The sequence below is a fragment of the Neolamprologus multifasciatus genome, chromosome 13 (genome assembly GCF_963576455.1).
Source record: "Neolamprologus multifasciatus chromosome 13, fNeoMul1.2, whole genome shotgun sequence".
NCBI lineage: Eukaryota > Metazoa > Chordata > Actinopteri > Cichliformes > Cichlidae > Neolamprologus > Neolamprologus multifasciatus.
Window position 1 is genome coordinate 3,986,474 of NC_140451.1, and position 21,897 is coordinate 4,008,370.

A 21,897-nucleotide genomic window follows, 5' to 3' on the forward strand; every position below is an offset into this window, starting at 1 on the left:
GCGTGTGGGGTTTTTCACAAGAAGCATGGCAGCGGGAGAGCTGTGCTCCACATACCTCGGACAAAGGGGGTCGTTCCAAGACCCAAATGGCTGGGTGAAGACACAGTGTTGAGCGACGACCTGTGTGTGATCGAACTCAACGCAAGTCGCACCGACGGCCTACCGGCTCCGTTGATGGAGCAGACGGGTTTCTTCTTTCAACTAAATTATTCCCCATCATACCCTTACGAGCGAGCGCAACGGACCGCATCGGATGACCCGGAGGTGACGATGTCCAGGATAGAACAAGCTATATGCAGCGACACCGCCAGAGGCTACGAGGAACAAAGGCTCGTACGCCTATTCAAGTCTGCGCGCGCGAAATACGAACAATGTCTATTCGACGTAGTGACAGAAGAATGCAACGGTCCGTCGGCGTGTCAACGAGAGACGCTGTCATGGATCGTGGCGGCAAAGAGACAAAAACCCCCGGGGGTGCGCGAGGAGAAAGCTGTCATAGGAGACGGCGTGTTCTTCCCTTTGATCGACATCGCCGTGGACTCGGACGGCGACAGGATCGAGGAAGAGGAGCTGTTATCGTCTCCTCTAGCCGAATACAAACTCCACCTTTCCCGTAAGTCCCAACCGGGACGGCGCGCGATGGCCCGAGCCGACAGATCCGCGGGCGAGTGCGGTTGCGCGTACGAGGCCTGTTTGGACGAGGCCGTGTTACTCGGACACTGCGTCAGGGTGACCGAAACGGCGGGCGCCAAAAGGAACTTCGACGTGAGTGCGTGTTTGACGTGTTTCTACAGATCGGTGCATCCCTGCGTGCCCGATATGAAAGTAGGGGACGTCGTGCTCGATTACGAATTCGTGGTGCACGGTAGAGGCCGGCTCCATCCGGTGTATGCGCTTCTTAGTCATTTGGCTCAGAGTTGCAGGGTCAACTGCTTTCCCTCGTATAGACTGATAATCCTGAGTAGACACAGGGGGGCGTCGGTATGGACTAGGGGCACGGACGAGACAAACTCTCGCATGTTGCGAGCCAACACGGTGGGTGCTTTCCTGTGCGCCCAAGATCACAGATTGGCCACGCTGCTCGCGAGATGTTGCAACCCGACGCCTTTGCTGTGCTCGGAATTCTACAACGGCTGCGGCCTATTGCCTCGCGGGGACGAAGAAGAGCTGCTTCGGGCAGCGTATTCCAGGACCCTAGGACCGGTGTTTGAATTTGAACGGGTCGACGCTTTCCCAGGGAAAGTCACCACTAGCTTGGGCGCGTGGCGTTTTCTGCGACTGACGACGACGTCCTCAGATGTCAAGCGGTTCCCGGGTATAACTGTTGTGGACGGCCACACCATAGCGTTCGCCTCGGAGTCGCCCTTGTTCTACCTCAGAGGCGAGGGTCCTTTGGTGCAACACTTGGAATCGGTCGCGGTGATAGTGGACAGTAGCTCGCAGTACAGGACGGACGTACTGAGAAACGAGACACCCGACTGGCCAGATCCTACTGTCATACGAGACCCCATAAGACGTAGGCCTAAACACGCCGTCCTCGACGAGATGTTCATGCGGAACGGTTACAGGGACCCGTTGGACGTATCTAGTGTGGAGCGAAGAGCGTGGTCTTCGCTCCTACGCGCGCAATGGACTTTTGTCAAGCGCCGCGGTCACGGCGGCGTTGAGCGCGACTGGGAAACCGAGTATCCTGTATCCGAGAGCCTAGTCAGCGTAGGGCCTGAGGACCCGGGTGTCGCTGCTATCAGATGGCTGTGCGGGGCGCCGCCCGAGCGTTTTTCCGATGGAGTGGCGGCGGCGTTGCAATCCGGGGACAGCACGCTGGGTCGCTTCGAGTTGCATTCCGAGATGGCTCGGCTCAAAGACCCGCTCGTGTGGCGAGGCTTCGACATCTTGTGTTCGCGTGTGATGGCCTGTCCTGCCGAAAAGCTGTGGTCTACGGGTCTCTGTAAAGTATCGAACCACGCGCTGGATGCATTCGGCGACAGATCCGCGGTTCCAGCGGCGCACCTCGTAACAATAGTACACTCGAACGAATGGTACGCGCGTCCTTTGGGCACCGGCGACACGGCCGTCGAGTCTAGCCTTCTGTCGTTTTCCGACGCGCAGGTTTGCTCGGCGGCGGAATTTGTTTACGCCTTGGCTCGTGTGATGCTATCCGGGAACGTACACGAAGAACTGGAGATTAGGTGCTTTCGCGAGGGAGTTTACGCGTACATTCAACGGTCTGTGGCTTGGTTCGCCAGAGCCACGGGGCCGTTTAGGTCCCGTAACGTGACCGTGTTTACACCAGAAGCCGAGCGTGACACCAAGCCGTGGACGCACACCCTCCCCGCGGGGGTGGATGTTTTGAAGTCCAGCAGAAGCAGTTACATCGTATCTTGTACGTCCCAGTGCGCCGAGAGATCGGACGTGAAAGCGACGCTAGCTAACGCCGCGGCGACCGAGACGGTGAACAGCTTCGGTAACCTAGTGTTGCACGCGGATCGCAAAAGCGTACAGCTCTCACGGCAACAGAGGGAAGCCGGACTGCATGTCGCTGTTGAGACCCTCTACTGTCACGACGCATCGCAAGGCGCCGAAACGGCGAAAGGCGACGACTTGGACCGAGTCTACATTTACTGCGATCGTTCACTGAAGCATTTTTGTGAATTCCACAATGTGCCTAAGGGGATACGGGGACCTGAACTGTGGGCCAGACCAATACCCTGGTCCAAGACCAACCCGTCGGCTTTTTGTTTCAAAGTATCTCAGTTGAAATACAGATGGGAGTCTGGGGTCGACGAGCCCACGCGGGTTCCCGTTCGCGCCACCGCCGCCGTCCATTCTCAGTACGAGACGCAAATTCACAGGTGGCAACGGTGCGCCTCGGACGGAATGCTCGTCCCCAAAAAAGCTAGGTTTTGGTATTCGGTAGATCACAAAAGATCGTTCGCGAGAACGATCGAGCGCTCTTTGGGCAGCGAAGAAGAATCGCGTGAAAGCGGTCGCCCTCGGGCAGACCCGAGGCCCGAGGACTCGGATTCGGTGACATTGGGCTGCGAGTGGTACGACGAGGCTGCGGCTGGTGTGCTGGTACTCAATTCTCACATTGCCATCGAGTTTGCATATGCTACCCCGGCCACCGAGGGACACGTGTTCTTCGACCCCGTCCGCAACAAGGATTACGCCGGAGTAGTGCAGTTGCAGGAGGACGACGGGAAGTTGATCAAGTTCTACAAGCCGTACAACTACAGATCTCTGTCTCGCGACTTGTACACCGTTCTGATGTACGGATGCGGGCTAACGCCGGTGTTTGCGAAGGAGAGTGGGATCGCGCGCTCGGATGCCGCGGCCGACAATGTGCTGAATCTAGCCCTGTGCGCCGTGGCGGTATCACATCACATAACACCAATGGCCCGCACCCCGTGCAGAAGTGTCGCAGTTGTTACGCCGGGAGGTCGCGAGCAAGCCCTAGCAATCGCCAGAGGCATTAACCGTGTCGTGGTGGTGACAACGCCTCGTATTAAGCGAAGGGGAATTGCGGCGTACTCTTTCAAGCGGCTGCCCGAAACGCTAGAGACTGAATTCAGAAACGTGGCTCTCCCTAGGGGTATAACGTCAAGGTTCAGCAACTGTCCGTGCCCCACGGATTTCCTATGCCACGTCGGCGTGTCTCTGTACAGCAAACTGATGCAACATTGGCCGCATCTCGCCAAACGCGGTGACGTGAAACACCCTACGAGTTCGCGGGACCCGAGATGGATGGGCCTGACTTTGTGTCTCGCCGAATGGGAGAGGAAACGGTCGATAGCGGACAAGTTGACTCCGGGGGCGATAGAGTGTGCGCTTCGAACGCTCCGTCGACCACGCTAGAGCTTTACGACGTGGCCTGTCGAGGCAGAATAACGGGAACGATCGACCCCAGGCTGATGGATTTCACCTCGTCCTACAGCGAACCCAAGTCCTCCGCGCGTACTCCGGAGCAACCGACGGATAAACAAGTCGGCGAGTACACGCTGTGGCTGACGATCAAAGCGCTGGAGAGATCTCACTTCATGCTATCGGATCAAGCTCAACCGATCACGTTGTCGGCGGCCGTGGACGTCTACAGAGCGTTACTGCGGGACTTTGTGACTTGCTCCATAGAGGAGACCGTGGCAACGCTGGACCTGTTACAGGGCTTTTTCATCATAATGCTAAGGTATCCGTTCATGCCAGAACTGTCGGTGGATACCAAAGAGTGCCCCGAGTGCTATTTTGAAACCGAGATCACGATGGACTCGTGGGAGCAAGTCAGGAGGCAGATTTCCTGTTGTCACTTCACGCTCAGACACGAACACATACCTTACGCGCGGGACCAGGCGCGACAAGCGAACGTGAATTTTCACATCGACGGAAACGGCGAAATGTGCCGCCTGGGACCTTGCAGAACCATGTTCGTAAATCAGGGAGCCGACGAGGCGGATGCGGACGAGCGCGTCGCGAACCCGGTCAGGTTCGTCGAGCAGATAGCGATGCTTAAGAGACGAGACGAAATGATTAAACAGAAGACGATGGGCAAAGAAATATTCCATCAACTTTGCTTGCACACTCGAACTCTCCGGGAACTCGAGACGCCTCGGTATCTGAGCGCCTATCCCATCGCGTCGCTGTACAGGTTTTACGGCTCGCTGAACAGAAGCAGACAGAGAGCGCAGCTGCTCTCGGACCACTACGCGCTGATGACACCCGTGGAAAGGACCGCGGTGTCCTTGAAAATGGAGGACCTCCACATGAATCTAAAGTCCGTCTCGACGACCGGCAACAACGACAAGCTACTGTCGTACGTGTGCATGGCGATGATAGGACCCCTGCGTAGATACAACCCCAGGTACGGATGCGTGGCCGACAGAGTCGTGCTATTCAAACACCTTACAGCGTCCGGCTTTCCCGTGGAAAGCGCCTCGATGCTGGTGAAGAACGTGCTATCGGTGAAACGCGCGCTCATGGTCGAGTCGACCCTGGACGCGGCCCTGGAATTGCAATTGCGAAAGACGCTAAATCCTACAAACTATAACAGAAAGGTATCGGCTCTGATCTGGCTATTCTCGCACATCGCGGCGTATTGCACGCTTCGTCAGCTGGACCATGGACACGTGCGCATGGGGGACTCGCCCGACGAGATGGACGCCGACGGAATCTACGTGTTCGACCAAGACCACGTCGGGATTAGAGTGTCCGGCGGAATGCCGGCCGCAGCAGGCGATCGACGCTCAGTGCCCTGGGCCTCGGCCTACATGCCCTTCTCACGCATTCTGGAACTGCTTGCATTGCGGGATCGCGCTAAAGAAAGACTTTGTTGACAAGATATCGATGTCAGAACCCGAACATTGTTACGATACACTCATTCAATGCGGCTACATGCCTCTGACCGTTTTGGTGAACATGAGATGGAAACGAGACGTGTTGGAGAAACACAACGCGGCACTGGCGGAAGACCACGCCGTTCACATCGAAGCCCTTAGGCGCGAGTACGAAGAATCGAGACAGTCGAGACGGAGGCTCAAACCTTCGACGACCGAGCGAATGAAAAACACAGTGAAGTGGAAAAGGCCAGCGTCGGCTGCCAAAACGCCTAGACGGCCAAAGAAGAGGACGGGCCGATCCGACCCGTGAGCCCTACGGATTTGCCGTTCTGCATACCACCCCATTTGTACATACTGTGTGCATGTCTAAGGGTGGAATTGTTGTTCTGTTGTACTGTATAACATGTATTTGAATCTAATGGTGATGACAATAAAGACAACAAAGAAAGTGAAGACACTAGTCTGTGTTCATGACACGATGCTTTATTTTTTTTTTGCTCACTCGCTCACACATCGGGTAAACATCATAGCATAACATAACATGACATTACATAACATACGGCGTGAACTCTAACACGGCGTGTGTGGGTTGAGCATCCCACGCGTAACTGTCACTTTCTGTCCAACTCGATCTGTGTTGTCCTCGTAGTATCCTCCGTAACACGGGCCTTTTCGTTTTCTCGACGAGAGCCTTTTGGTTTGCCGCTCGGTAGCACGGAGGTTGGAGATGGATCCTTTCTCCGCGGGCTTGGGGTCGTTGCATTGTCTGCCGTCGGCGAGGTCGCTGTCGTCCATCTCTTGCCGTACTACTGCGTTTGAAATGTACGTATCCAAGATCGCACTGACCACTGTAGGTAGCCTCTTTTGCTTGTCCGGGTTTGTCAGATGCACTCTCTTGGCGAACGCCGCGTCGTTGGCGTGACGATGCACGTGCGTGGATAAAGTGGACCACTGATTGTGCTTAGTTATAGCTTTGTCAAAGAACATGATCACCAGAGTTCTGTTGTCGAACATAGTACTCAATACGCGATGCTTTAAATATGGGAAAAGGCAGAGGGAGACCATGGCCACCATCGTGTAGAACCCGGTGCGACTTGCGTGCTTCTCATTGTATTTGCCGGCCAGCTTTCTCATGAACCGGTGGATTTTACCCTCTTTGCAATCAAAGAGAGTCGACACGGCCACGGCGTTGCCGAACGCCGCGTCGCGAATAACACTCAGATGTTCCCTCGAGCACCCCAGTGGAAAGGCAGACCTAAACGCTACCTCTTTGGCAAGGGACAGGGTAATGTCCATCCAGGGCGAGCACAACGCTCCGATAGAGGCGCTGGTCGACCCGCTATCGTAATGTACACGGCGGTACTCGTCGGAAAAGTCCCGGGTCAATAGCGTGGCGAATAGCGCCACGGTCACCGGCAACGAAGCCGTCAAAATCATCTGGTTCAGGTCTGTGTTACGAGGCGGTGCTGTGTTCTGTCCGGACATGTACTCCAGGCCTCCGTATCCCAATTCCAAGCTGGGGTCCCTGAATGGCATGTGGTACGAGGCTCTGAATTCCACTTGCGGTTTGCGGAACACCAGCAGTTGTTCGACGGGGCACTCTGGCGGAGGCAACCTCTTACGTTTCGTCCAGTCCACCATGTCGCGCACCAAGGTACACCCCGGGCCGGAGCACACGTGTCTACTGCAGTGATCGCGACACACGTGTCCTAGGGCCCCGCTGCTGCTGAACGCGCATGCGTTTTCGACGCAATAGCTCACCCACTGGGGATCGTCTATTAACCCCACAGGTAGGAGGTTCGCACCCGGGTCCCCCGATCCCATCGCCGTCTTTTGCATGTGTGCGCCCTTCTTTTGCTGTCCTTTCTTTTTTTTCTATCTTGTGTCACGATTCCTCTGTGACCGTTGCATGCACGTTTGCCGCGATTGCGATGACGCGCAGTTTGGTTCTGATCGCACTTTGTCCGTGTTTTTTGTTTGCTTTTGTTACAGGCGAGTAGGGGCCAGAGCGCCGATCTGATCTTGGTAGACGAGGTGGGATTTGTCAGCTCCAAAGTGCTACTAGCCGTTCTCCCCAACATAGCGTTCAGGGGACGTAAACAAGTTCACATCACCAGTCACGTCAATAACACCCCTTGGTTGAATAAAGTAGCAGACATCCGTGGGGACGACGGAGAACCCGCCTATCACGTTGTATCGCAGAGCTTCAAGTGTAAACACCACGCCAGGGACCCGGATTCCACCTGCGTTTGCATGGGAATCTACTGTCCCCAGCACATTGCCGTAGACAACCATCTGAAGCAACTGATGAACATAATTGTGCCTAGGGGCTTCGAGAGCGAGGTGACGGGTAGCAGCAGCACGTCCTCTTCGGACACCAAGTGCGACACGACCACTCCGTTCGAGGCTTGCATCATAAACAAGTTCCTATCCAGCAACTGCGTGGAGTTGGAACGCATGGTCCAGAGTAGCGTGGCCAGGGCCTACATATGCATGGACCCGACGTTCGGCGGAGGCTCCAAGTCCTGCGCCGGAGTGTGCTGCGCCGTGGAGCTAAGCGGTGGACAAATGGCGGTGAGTGCGGTCGTCTGCCGACAAGCCCCACACGAGCAGTTCGTCGAACGCGTAGTCGTAATCCACCTTAGCCCGTTGTTGTCGTCGCGAGTCTCCCCGTGTGTCACCCTGAGGCAAGTCGTCCGCGTGGAGGTCTAGCAGTGTACAAATGTAAGCGGTCACCCTGGACTCCGATTGTAACGTCAACGAGGTTTCGGTGTCCGCAGTAGAGCACGACACCATGTCCATCACCTGAGCCCACGTTCCGCACGTACACTCCAAACCTGCCAATCTCATCATCCACCCCGTGATGGCGGTGGAAATTATTACGTGCAGATCACGTCGCCCCCGCTCTCCCTGACTTTGTAACACAGCCATGTATCTCAGAGCACCGCCGCGGATGCCTTCCACGGACGCGAAAGACGCCAACGTCATATTGTCGTAACTGAGAAAATTACATTGGGCTATACAAACGTGCACGAACCGCTTAGGCACTCTGTTGCCCAACGCCAGGGTTATAACGTCCGACAGTGTACAAGGCACGGTGGGCCCGACGAGCTCCGCGGCGTAACGGTGCTGCGCCTTGTACGTAGACGCCAATTTGTCGATCACTAGGATCCTGGCGGGGGAGTACGAGACCAGTTGAGCATACATGGTCTTAAGTTGTCCCAAGTCCATGTTAGAGTAGAACGTCATGTTGCGGCGGTATGCGGTGAACACGATCATGAATTCGTAGTGCGATATCACATAGTCCCACGGAGCAGCGAGCAACTGGCGGATGTCTCTTCTGCACGTCTCACACGTATCGCAAAACATTGTGCCCGCAATCTACTCGGACCGACGATGATGTGTGTGTCGGTGTCCTTTTTTTTTGTCCTTACAGGTGGTGGGCTTAGAGGAGTTGGAAATAGCGGACCTGGATCAAGTGACTCGCGTGTACTCGGCTCTGCTGTGCGCTCACGTCAGGCTATTGAAGGTGCTCATGCCCAGAGTCATGTGGAAGGAAGTGCCCGTGGTTATAGTATTCGAACAAAACACGTACGTCAACGCACTCGTGGACGTGAAGAACCTGATGGAACAATCGCTGTTGGGTTCGGGGTCTTTGATTAAATTCTACAGCAAATGGTCTCACGTCAACAACAAATACATGCTCGGGAAACACGTCAGCGCCAAGACCAAACTCGACATGGTGCTCAGCGCGGTCTCCGGCATATGCAAGGGTGCGCTTTGTTACTGCGACACCGTGATGTCTCTAGGCTGGGCCGTGCTTTCCGAGGCCACGAAGAAGACCAACGCTGTAGAAATGACTATGGGCTACACCAAGGGTGCTGGTTCCAGCAACCGAATGGGTTCGACTATGAACGTGAGCATGTACAAGCGATCTCGCAGGGGTGGCAATCTCCCCACAGCTATCACCTCGAGCGTGCTGGAGTCACACGATGTGATATCGTTACCGGATCACAGGTTGACGGACAAAATGCACGCGGAGCAGGGCAAGTTGCTACTGGGTAAACTGAGAGAGGAAATGTCCATGGTCACCATAACAAAATCACAGAAGGGCTTGGATGTCGTGAGCACGGGCGGCAAAAGGTCCGTGGCCGGTCAGTACACCAGAGACGACATGATTTCAGCTTTCCTTTTGTTGTGTCACACCAGAGAAGAGTTACAACAAGGGGGGGAAATGGTCCGGGTGCAGGGCGAAGTGTATTACAGGTGAAACGATAGACTGTGTGAACCTTTTTGTTGTCGTGGAGTATAGGAACTACACTGCCTACTAATTCATATGTTACATCCAAATAAACGCTCGTTGAGCGCATCGGGTTGGTCTTGTCGCGTTGTGGTTTGTTGTTTGTGTGTCTGACTGCAGGTCGGGGATCCGGGGAAGTGTTTTATTAAGACTCTTATAGTCCGAATGGCACAGACAGTAATAGGACAATAGACAAGTATCACACGTTAATAACGACCACAAGTGTGCTCGGTGAATTGACAGCGAACGATATGACAACATTACGGCTTTCGTGCTTTTGGATGTCGCTGTGTGCCTTGTCCCTAGCTACGGCTCTCAACACAACAGGTATGTAGTCACTCGCAATGTTTAAGTGCAATGGCCTGTATTGCACACCTTTGCTTTGCTCGAACACTGTCCATTGCACGGCCAAAGTAAGGTTGTCACCTTTCGATCGTACCCCCGCTGTGTGACTACTCAAATGTGTTCTCTCGTCATCAGATCCCAAACACGTAAGCGCGACGAGCGGACAAGATGTCGGTCTTCACTGTGAGAGTCTGAGGCGTACCAACGACAACCTGATCGCATTGTGGACAAAGGAAGGACACACCGATGACGGTTACGTGTTTCTCGTTTTGAATAAGCGTTCTGAGGAGACCAAGCAACACGTAGACTTCCACGGCAGAGTGCAGCTGATCGACCCATCCATGAACAACGGAAACGTTTCTGTGATTGTAAGGAACGTCAGTGTGGCTGACACAGGGTTGTACTCGTGTATGGTTCGGACAGGTGACAGCAGAGACCGCGCAGAGCTTGAATGCCTTGTCGCCCTCACAGTCACAGAACACAGCGAGTCCACTATGCACGAAGAAATCACAGTCTCAACAGAGATCCCGGATCATTTCGGCCCCACAACCGCAGCACACGGCGAGTCCACTATGCACGGAGAAATCACAGTCTCAACAGAGCTCCCGGATCATTCCGACCCCACAACCGCAGCACACGGCGAGTCCACCATGCACGGAGAAATCACAGTCTCAACAGAGCTCCCGGATCATTCCGACCCCACAACCGCAGCACACGGCGAGTCCACCATGCACGGAGAAATCACAGTCTCAACAGAGCTCCCGGATCATTCCGACCCCACAACCGCAGCACACGGCGAGTCCACTATGCACGGAGAACACACAGCGATCGAGTGCCCTAAGAACCTTACGGTCGCAGGACACACCGATTCCGCAAAGCGCAGAGAATCCACAGAGGTCCCGCGTCATGTCAACCACACAGTCTCAACAGAGATCCCGCGTCATTCCGACCCCACAACCGCAGGACACGGCGAGTCCGCAAAGCGCGGAGAACGCACAGAGATCCCGCGTCATGTCATCCCCACAACCGCAGGACACGGCGAGTCCGCAAACCGCGGAGATGGTGCGTATTCGCGTTCTACACTATCCACACGAGGCTCCGGTGTGATAGTCTTCCTGAGCGTGTTGGCGTTCATCCTGGCGGTCTAATGTTTTTGCAAATGTAACATAATATAGGCTTGCTACAGGAGCAGCTTGTTTGAAAGTATGGCAATTGTGTTATCACCGTTCATTCTGTATCATGTGTTTAACGCATACTATTTGGAAATAAACAGTATTATGTTTTTTTTTGTGCTCCCACGATCACTGTGTTCTGTGTCAGTCGGTCAACGTATTCTCACAATCACACTGGGGGGGGGGGGGGGGGGGGGGCCTCCGTATCTACATTACCCAGCTGACCCGGCTACATTACTCGGCCGACCCGGCTGCATTACCCGGCCGACCTGGCTGCATTACCCAGCCGACCTGGCTACATTACCCGGCCGACCTGGCTGCATTACCCAGCCGACCTGGCTGCATTACCCAGCCGACCTGGCTGCATTACCCAGCCAAGTACAAGACAACCCACCCAAGAAACAAAGTCTCATCCAACACAGCTTCTTGAGTTACACCTCGTACGCAAGCTATGGCTGTGCACCATTACCTGACCATCTGGAACCTTGGACATTTGTGCGATCGGTTTAAAGACACGTCTTTCACAACCTTCTTGGGCATGACGCGTCACCACGCTCTGCATCAATACGGTGAAGAATTCGCCGATCGCCATCAAAGATTGTGTAACCAACTTAGAAGCGTGTTGTATTCAAAACGACTTATGGATACAACGCACGAGAACTCTTTGCAAGCGTGGAACAAAGTCCAGGGCCTGACGACTGAGGCTGCCTGTATAGAGACTATGTCTGCACTTGCTCAAGGGACAGGGGGTTATCCCACAGAAGGGGTCGTTTCAGCTATGGCGCAGCTTGCCGTGTCGCCAGTGCCACCCAGAGCTCCGGTTAAGAGTCGTCTCGGGCTGAGACGACGAGACCGGTCCGCTTTGAACCGTGCGGGTGGCGAGGACCGTATTCGCAGAAACCTGTCGTATGAGTTTGAAGCCGTGAATATGTGCTGTACGCCACGCAGGAGGAATAAGCAGTACACCTCGAAGGGGACTCGGGTTCCCGTCAAAGCCAGACTGGGAGCCCCAGTGAAACTTTGTGAACCAGCGTGCCGTATGTCTCACCGATGCGTGATAGGAAGACTGGACATTACTTGAAAATTGTACAACACAAGACGACTAATGTATGAAGATATTGTAACAAGTGCATATGACAGTTATTTGACTGACAACAAATGTACGACAATATTGTACCAACTGTGGCATGTAATAAAAAAGTTTATTGTCAACATTTAAACAGCAGTGATTCTGTTTGTTAGTGTTTGAATAAACATTGGGTTAAATGATTACAGCTCACACACACACACACAAAGGAAAGAGCACAGAAGTATTATGAATCACGGTATCTCCAAATAGGACGCTTGCAATCACTTGCAGGCCGTGTAACACTGTCCACAGTCACTTCTCTGCGCTGGCTGTGTCGATCCGCTAGTAAAACAGTGGTCTGTTGGGTGATACTGCACTGTGCTTGTAGAAACAGTCCGGCCCAAATACACAGTTGCCTTTGAGAAAATATTTACATGTTATTTTGGACAGAAGACTCGTTTTGTAGAGACTGATGATCTCGTTCTTTTCGTCCTGATCTGTCACCCAGCAGTTAGACGGTATGAAATAAAAGGACACAGTCCGACATTCAGGACATCCCTTCGCCGCGTTGTATGACACAACATCTGTCTTTCTTCTCCAGGTTCGTATACAGTGCAGGCAGAAGCAATGTTGGCAGTTCGGTAAGATGGCAAAGACGCGCTCCGAGGGATACTTTTTGGTGAGTATGACGTCCATACACACACCACATGTTCTGGCCAGACTTTCGTGTACGTGGTGCTCAGATTTGACATACATTCCTTCCCTGAAATGACCAACCTCAGCCTTGTGTCCTTGCAAAGCCATAGTTGTTTGACATAAGAGCTGTTTCTGTATATTCCACTGGTGTCCAACGCGTCACCTTTCCTCCTTTCCTCTACCTAGTCCTGTATGTGTGTTTGTGTTTATACTATATTCTCTCTCTCTCTCTCTCTCTCTCTCTCTCTCTCTCTCTCTCTCTCTCTCTCTCTCTCTCTCTGTGTGTGTGTGTGTGTGTGTGTGTGTGTGTGTGTGTGTGTGTGTGTGTGTGTCGGCCAGCTCCAACCTGGCACATTGTCTCACCAACCTGTCTGTCTGTGTGTGTGTCTGCGTGCGGGTGTGTGCGCGTGAGATAGAGAGAGCTCTAATCATCATCCTCGCTCTCCACAGCAGACTGATACGCTCCTCCGAGGCGACGCTGCACGTGGGGCCGTTTCCCGACACTAGCACGGGGCTTCTTTGGTGGGATCTCTGGGTTGACCTTGTGCGTCGAGGTGAGTTGTCTGTTACGTTCGGCTGCTGTTTGTTCGTGTGCTAGAGTATGCCGAAGTGGGACGTCGCCGAGGTTATAGAGTTGCTGGTGTTGATGATGTTGTTGCGGTTGAATATCACGGAGCGTCAAGTGTTCCTGATCATGTGTAGCGTTATACCTGTGTTCGTGTTGATGGGTACTATTCATCTGTGTCATTCCACTAGGTTGAGGCTGTTGATGCTGTTGAGGCTGCTGGCGCACACCGGGAACGCTCTGGTGTGTGTTCATCATCGGAGGAGCGGAGGGAAAATTCGTGGATGCCACAGATTGCATCCAAGACGTTGGGATGTCCGTTAGATGCAGCGTGTGCTCTTTGTGAACTCTGCCAGCCGAACCGTGCTCCGCTGCGCTGACACAGTAACGGAAAAGGAGATATATGTAATATCTAGCCAGTTTCCTTGTGTCTACTGCAATACGCTGAGGGATATCCGGAGTGTGGGATCCAGCGCTCTTATATTCCATCGCATGCAGGGATTCTAAGTCGGATTTCGGGATGTACAACCCATCTACCTTTGTCCACATGTCCCTTAGAAGCTGTAGGCCCATCTGAAGTGTCCTCACATCCCTGAACGAGGCGGCGTGCAGGTAGCCCGTGGCAGGCGAGCCGCTCATCACCAAACACTCAAACAGGTTGGCTGTTGCTGTCCCCGAAAACGTGATCTCTCTGCGAGAGTTCATATTCTATTTACCTGTCGAGAGAGAAAGGACGGGGAAGATTGCTCTGGTTTCGCTGTATTTCAACAACCGACCCCGCAGCTCTGCCAATGGCTGCCGCTGCGCGCCCCGGCAGGATCAAACGACACTGCGACTTGCTTTTCGATCTGGTCGAAAAATACAGTCCGTTTCACGTGAGGACGTTTCGCTATAATGATCTACAAGGGATACTGTCTGTCGTCTCGGAGACCGGCCGAAGCAGATTCGTGCCAGTTCCCAGTTGCGACACGGTGGCCGAACTGGAAAGATATATACGAGAGGAAGATCGGAGCGATGTGCAGCTGTTAGCCGTACAGGAGATAGCCGTACAGGAAGAGGCTAAAATCAGCAAGCAAACAAAATACCTCCTGGTGTACATAATAAATGCGACATCCAGTAAGTACAACTCTGTGGTGGTGTTTCTCATGACTAACCCTAAGATTACCGCCCCGTACTCTAAGAATGTCAGCGACCTACTGGACAATACAAACCGGCTGATTAAAACAAACACCACACGCACTTCGTTCCTACCCACGTTCGCCGCGCAACCACCCGAATACATACATCCGAGGCCCCAGGGCGATCACCCGATACTCCATGTGCATCGTCCACGAACCTACAGTTCACCCGCGATAGAAAGAAAGTTCTCCCGCTCCATAGACAGTTTCCATAGAGAGTACGTCGACGTAGCTGACTGTGAAGCTACGGTAAACCCTTGGTCCGTGTACAGCGGACTACCCAGTAACCTGCAGTGTTCCATTGACGTTCAGCAGTCAATGCAAGATCCCAGTATGCTGTTGGGCCGAGGCGGGTTCGGCATCATCGTGGAAACCTCCACCGTGCAAGTTGCAAAAGTTAACATGTTCCCAGAAATGGCAGACTGGAGCCTGCCGTTCATAGAGGATCAGTTTAGCCGATACGCGCACATCGCCACTCAAGTGGAAGAAATCGCCATAGGCGTTTCGATGAAGCACCCAAACATACTACGTACCTTCGGAGGATATTGGTGCGACATACCGCAGTATCCGTTAGGCGGCAGGGCCGTGATCGTGATGGAGAGAGCCCTGTTCTCCTTACAAGAATTCATGGCTAAGATGAACAAACTGCAGACGCCTAAATCGAGCACCTCCACCGACAGCGCCGCGTACCTGACGCTGATACCCATTGTGGAATTGGATACATTGAGAGGACTGGAGTACCTACACGCGAGACACGTTCAACACCGAGACCTGACGTACAGAAATATCCTCGTGTGCCATCAACCCGGTAGAAAACCGGTGGAGCTGTCGTTTAAGATCAGCGATTTCGGCACAGCCTGCAACTACTCGACTCCAGACCAGCAACGGGGCAATCGCGTGCACACGCCCCCCGAGGTGCTTTGGTGCCTAAATTCCACCACGGCCAGCGACGTGTTCAGCTGGTATTGTGTCATGTGGGAACTGTACACAGGATCCCCGTTGATAGAATACAGGCCTGCTCAGACGCCGTCCGAATTCTGTAAGAAGACCTACGGGGATAGCCTCTCTAGACTCGTCGGCGTGTACACGCCTTCGGACCCCACGACTGCATTTCAAAGCAACTACATGAAAGCGTACGACGCCGAGACGCTGTACGGCAAGTACGGACACTCTAGGCCCACCACCGCAGCCATTGGGCGTACGCTGGGTGAAATGGGCCGCAACGTTCGAGACAAAGCTTTTGTTAACATGGGCGTGCTTTGCATCACCTTGTTTCCCCAAGAACGTAGCACGCCCGGCGAGTTGTTGAAATTGAACCGTTACACGTATTTGAACGACGACGTATCACACACCACTTTGCCGGTTCATGTAATCCCCAGTAATATGCGGGTGGGCCAGTACAGAGCGACGGATGCCATCGTAGCAAACGACTGTGTTCCCGACCACTTCCGCGTACTAGTACAACAAAAGAAGCTTGGGGTGCATACACACGCGAGCAAAAGGTACTACGGCATAGACTTGTTACGCTTATCGCCGGATTTGCAACCCGCCGCGTGGTATAGAGAAAAAGAAACAGCGCTGTCCGATCGCGTCAGAAAGGCATGCTCCGAAAAGCGTAGAGCTGGCGAATCGCTGGAATGTACTCTGGAGACGCTCTGCGCTGCAGATGCCGACCGCGTAGGGGCGTTTGTTCCGTGTGCAAAACGAACACAGGCCGCCGCGCAGCCGGGCGCGGTGCCCGGCATGCACAGTGTCACGGCGGACGCTGCCCTTAGAGGCCACCGGCCGAGCGATAAAACGGGGGGGCGACCGCTTACGGGTGTTGTTACCGCGGAGGACGCGCTTACCCGCGCACCCTCGGTCCCACAGGTGCCAGCTGCGTACAATGTAGCCGCTGCGGGAAACCATCAGTCGAGAACGCAGCAAGGTCAGACGACTAGCCCGTCTCTCGGTCAACCCAGTCGCGTCAAATGCCTTGTTCGTACTAAGCAGACCAAAGGCGAGTCCAACGTCACCATGGTCATTGTCACGAACCCCACGGAGGACGACGTTGCGTGTTTCGAACGCGACGTCGTGGAAAGAGCATGTCGACTGACAAAAGAACATCCCTCATTGTTTGCTGGACCTAGGGAATCCGTGTACAAGCAAGCTAAGGCTCATGGGCTATACGTGTTTCAATACGGTCAGTTCTTCAGATCCACCAAGATGATCAACTGGGTGTTGCAACAGGGAGAGTCCTTTTATCCGTGTTTGATGCAGGTTCTCTTGACATTGAAAGCTGCCGCCGAGAACAACGTGCTACCTACGAACATGGCAGCTGAGCATCTACTACTCGGCCGAGGGGCCGTGATGATCGACATAGTGGGTTATCTGAGCGCTCACTTTCCCCAGCCGGACCATCAACAGTTGCTAGGTGCCCACAGCCCGAGAATTGCATCTGTGTGTTTGGAACTGCTTAGTAAGCACGAGCCGGGATCTTCCGCTGTGCCATTTCTAGAGAAATGGCAGTCTTCCTTTTCAAATAGCCAAGACATAGAGCGTTTGGTCACAGAGTTGAGCCGGCGGAATGTTGGCAGCGCTATCACAAGAGTTCAGCCCGTTGTGTCATCGCTAGCGCACACACACTTTACGTTCAGAGAATATTTGTCCGACGTACCAAATTGGGTAGGCTCGAGGGTCGGCGAGGCCAACTTGAATAAATGTACAGCTAAGGTTCTGGTGTGCGGAAACCCGACCCGTCTTCCGTTCGCGCAGTTTTCCAAGACCGCGTGCCGCCCGGACTCGGCCCCCCGGCGCGGCCGATGTGACACTCGACCACAGCGGACTCGTCAAAGACCTTGTGCGAAACATTGTCTTGCGAGTAAAGGCTAAGGCGCTACGGGATACCGCGTTCGCAGTTACCACTCTGGACTGCACTCAGGGTTTTACTAAGATCACACTAAGAGCTAGTGCACTTTCAGGAATCCCAAGCGTGGACGAGCTAAAGCAGCATATGTTTGAGTCCCTCGATCTACTACGCCTGTACACTCACGACGTGGCAGCGCTGTTGGATTGGGCTCCTGTTTTAAAAATCACAAAACATGTCACGTTGACTCCCCTGTCAAACTTCAGCTCGTATCACTACAAGATAATTATACTACTAGTGTGTATCGATACAAAGGGGACCAACAAAGGAGCAATCAAGACACTGGACGAACTGTTTAGGGGTGTGCCACTTTACTGCACAACGGACTATTGAGCATTGTCTGCCGCGCGCACGCAGAATAATCAACATGAGAGGGCTGATCAACGTTGGGACTCACTGCGCCGTAAACAGCGTATTGCAGTGTCTGTATGTCACAGACGACTTTAGGATCACGCTGACCGGAGGCCTCTGTGGCTTTGATGATGATGACGACGATGACGCCGTCTGCGATAGAGCCAGCTACAACACCGTGGCGAGCGAACTGACGAGTGTCTTACGGGACATGGACCGTAACACTCCGGGAATGCCGCCGTGCGATCCGAATCCACTCGTGGACGCGCTAATTCGATACAGTGGCATGACATACGAGGTTCAACAAGATGCCGATACTGTGTTTAAGTGCGTGCTAAACGCACTGGCGGACGACGGCGATCCTAGATGCAAACAAGCATCTGACCTGTGGACTATACGGAAACGACAATCGGCAAAGTGTTCAACGTGTAACGCGGAATGTGTCTCGCACCATGCGGCGAACAGCGTGATTGTATATATTGGGGAAAACGAGCCGAATAAGCTACAGGACTACATGGACGACTACTCTGAGTCCTTTAGAGTGTCCGACTACCGCTGTGGCACCTGTCAAGAGGAGACGGAACTGAACGTCAATACGGATATCACAGAGCTACCCGCAGTCCTATGTTTCACCCTTGCCAGAGGGCAGCGGTGTGTGCAACGCGGAGAGCTTATGGTCAACACCAGTGCCATCGACGTACCAGAAGAACTAGACTGTAGCAGGATGTCTGCAACTTCACAGCCTACAAAGTACAAACTGTACGGTATGATAACTCACACAGGCCCCTACGAGTTCGGTCATTACGCAGCCTTTGTGAAAAAGATGTCCAAGTGGTATTTTGTTGACGGCGATGTTGTGAAACAGTGCCCCGTATTGCCCCTATCGTACTACAACGTGCCTGCTCATTTGTACATGTTAATGTATAGAAGAATCTAAGCGCACCCCGGCGAGCTGTTGGGTTTGCGATTGTACAGTCTGTACGTGTTCACTTTGACGAGATGATGTCTGTCATGTATATTGAGAATGTGTTATACGGATGCAAAAATAAACATGCAATAAAACAAGACAGCGTTTGTAATGTTTATTTGCAATTAGACACAATGTCAACATTTCATGGATGCGATCGGTAACAATAGAACTGAGCTGAACAGTCAACGGGCAAAATCCAAATGTATTTATTTTTGTATCCACCACAGTTAGAGGTCAGTCACATGAAAACTCTTACTGTCGGCCCAGTGTTACACGTTGGACAAACCCTGGTAGAACAGCCGCAGGTTGCATGGCCGCATATCATTATGTACACCTTAGGCTCATTGCACTCTACGCAGACAATGTCCGGCTTGACACTGCTCGCGTCCACCACACGACAAAAAGTCCATTTCGCTTTGCACACAAAACACGAGCGCTTCTTCATCACCCTGACGGCCCTGCTCGATGCATGCCGAGCAGCACATGTGTCCGCAGCTCAACATGCACATCGGCTTCCTTTCGTAACAGCAACAACACGCCAGCAGTTCAGCCCCGTGAGACCCTGCATCCGCAGCCGAGTCCGAGCGTTCTCCAGCGTCTGCGCCAATTACAGCCGGCGGACCACCAGGCCCGTTCGCTTGAAAGCGACCTGGATCCTGGGTAACAAATGCCAACCCCCATGCACGTGCGAGGTCTGGCGAGGTGATGCCCTCCCATGGTGATCGATGTGGCTCCCGGACTACAGGTTGCATTCGGCCCACACCCACGCCAGGAGCTCCCCTGTATCGAGCCATCTCTTCTGCTGTTAAGGCGTCAGTGTACTTGGGTTTTGTTTTCATAGAGTTCCACATATACGGTACATGTGCCTCCTCGTACCTTACAATACGTGCACCGAATGTAATCGCGGGGTCCCTCAAGAGTTCTCGACGGCTGACAAAATAAGGCCACCTATTGTCAGATACGTCCTGGGCGAAGGCGCTTGCAAGTGATGTCGTTGCGATCGGCTCGTTCGGGGCGTGAGATTTTATCCAGCCTTCAAACCGTGCCTTTAGGCGTAACGAGTATTGCTCGAATTTATCTGCAGGGATCACCGCATGTATTAGAGTTAAAGTCGTTTCAATGATCCTATGATTCAGGATAAGCATACGCCATTTGCTCACGCGATAACGTCGCACGTACGAACTCACAGGAGGCGCTTGTCTCATATCAGGCCTCCCTGTGCGGATAACGCCGGCGATTATGTGGATCTCTGCAGACGACATAGTTGTATCTGGGATGTCAGCTTCAGCAATACCTTTTACCAGCAATGTCAAACACCCAAAGCAAGCGTGCCGCCTCTCAGGTTGTGTCGTATAAACCACGGGACAGTTGTAGGTTTGCGGCCGGTGCTGTGGGTCGGCCGGTGCTGTGGGTCGGCCGGTGCTGTGGGTCGGCCGGCGCTGTGGGTCGGCGGCCACCTTGTTATTTTGGAGTAGGAGTGGGGGTTTTAGGTGTAACCTTTTACCAGCAATGTCAAACACCCAAAGCAAGCGTGTCGCCTCTCAGGTTGTGTCGTATAAACCGCGGGACAGTTGTAGGTTTGCGGCCGGTGCTGTGGGTCGGCCGGCGCTGTGGGTCGGCGGCCACCTTGTTATTTTGGAGTAGGAGTGGGGGTTTTAGGTGTAACATAATAACTAAAATATCACACTGAGCAAAGTGATCGTGTTTTGGCATCTGTTTATTTTTGTCATTGTTTCAAATACACACAAAGAGCAAAGAGCATTGTGACATGGGAACAAACATACACAGTTTCACAGCGTACAATGATCCACGTGTGTTGAATACACCAACATTGCCTACAAACCGAATGTCATTTCTTGTCAAAATATTTCCACAATGTACCGTCACTATTGCTCACACGGGTACGTTTCACGGCGGGCTCGCCATAATCAGAATGTGTTGCGAGGGGTGCTCTGTCAGAGGCAAGGTTGCAGTGTTTTGGCTGACATCGATTGTTTTTGCCAGCGACTCTAAATATTTGATCATGACACTACTTTGAGGACCAGGGCACGGTTTTTCTTTCCTGTGCACGGCTGACATAGTGGCCACGGCGGTGTCACAGGGGCAATCGGCGTTTGTAGTTACACCCTCGACCTGGCTCACATAGCAACGATGTGTCCACAAAAGTCCTCGCTGTCCTCTAGATCACCGTCGTCGGACTCTACAGGTGCCACCGGGTCTTCCACAGGGCGATGCAAATCCACAGCGTGGTCGATGGACTCGTCTTCTTCTGTAGAGGCGCTCGTTCTTCGGCGTTTAATCTCTGGAGACTTACACGCACTGGACCCGTCGTCGTCCGTGCTTGAGCTCAGTCTTGGGCGTTTAGTCTTTGGAGACTTGCACTCGCTCTTGGGATTACTGGCGTCCGAATCCAAATGATGAAAAGAAGGTGACTTTCTCCGACGTCTTCTCTTATTAGACGTTTGTTTGGTCGTCTTATTTACATCAAAATCAGATGAACATGAGGGCGCTGGCGGTGCTTTCGCTCGATCGCCCTTGTGCTGCTTCTTCCTGCTGGTTGTTGTCTTACGGTTTAAGCGATCACTCTTCGTTTCCTTTGCCTTTCTAGTGACTTTGTAGGAGACTTTGCGGGCGACTTGCTAGTCAACTTTGTACTTGTCGTCGGGTCTATCGTCACCATCAGTGTCATCTTTCATCGTCGTGCTGTTTCATAACAACAACAATGTGCGTCGTTTTGCTATTCTCGCCGGGGCGGGTTTCCTCCTCCCTCCTCGGAGTCAGAGGAAAATAACACGCCTTTATGTACACCAGAGTGTTCGGGGATGTCGTGGTCCGACTCAGTGTCATAGTCGTCGACGCGACGGCGGCGGTCAATTCGACCGAAGGCCATCTGTTTTACAGGGCCGCAAGCGTCAGAGTCACTCTCTACGATGCTGTATCGTCCTCGCTCTCCTATCGTCAATGAAGTCGTCCTCCAAGTCGTATTGATCTATACGCTTGTCATCATCGTATCTGCCCG

At 53.3% G+C, this 21,897-nt stretch overlaps 3 protein-coding genes across 6 annotated transcripts in view; all 3 read left to right on the forward strand.

The window, feature by feature from the left end:
- The window catches only part of LOC146504865 (uncharacterized), a 41,884-nt gene extending 24,361 nt beyond the window's left edge, over positions 1 to 17,523 (forward strand). The window contains exons 5-7 of one of the 4 annotated variants that reach the window (XM_085183114.1): positions 12,815 to 12,892; positions 13,360 to 13,463; positions 13,666 to 17,523. In XM_085183114.1, the coding sequence (XP_085039240.1) occupies positions 14,266 to 17,523 (3,258 nt within the window). In that variant the 5' untranslated portion in view covers positions 12,815 to 12,892; positions 13,360 to 13,463; positions 13,666 to 14,265. Of the gene's footprint in view, positions 1 to 11,342; positions 12,893 to 13,359 lie in introns of those variants that run through there. The other 3 variants (XM_085183115.1, XM_085183116.1, XM_085183117.1) reach the window with 3 other exon arrangements.
- LOC146504866 (uncharacterized) lies at positions 6,459 to 11,128 on the forward strand. Its single transcript, XM_085183229.1, has 2 exons — positions 6,459 to 7,901; positions 8,764 to 11,128. Exons 1-2 carry the CDS (start codon positions 7,581 to 7,583, stop codon positions 9,595 to 9,597), a joined length of 1,155 nt encoding a protein of 384 aa, XP_085039355.1. The 5' UTR covers positions 6,459 to 7,580; the 3' UTR covers positions 9,598 to 11,128.
- Positions 17,524 to 17,924: 401 nt separating the features above from the next.
- On the forward strand, positions 17,925 to 18,845 carry LOC146504867 (ubl carboxyl-terminal hydrolase 18-like). The gene has a single exon (XM_085183607.1). The coding sequence runs from the start codon at positions 17,925 to 17,927 to the stop codon at positions 18,843 to 18,845; it is 921 nt and encodes a 306-aa protein (XP_085039733.1).
- Positions 18,846 to 21,897: the final 3,052 nt, after the last annotated feature.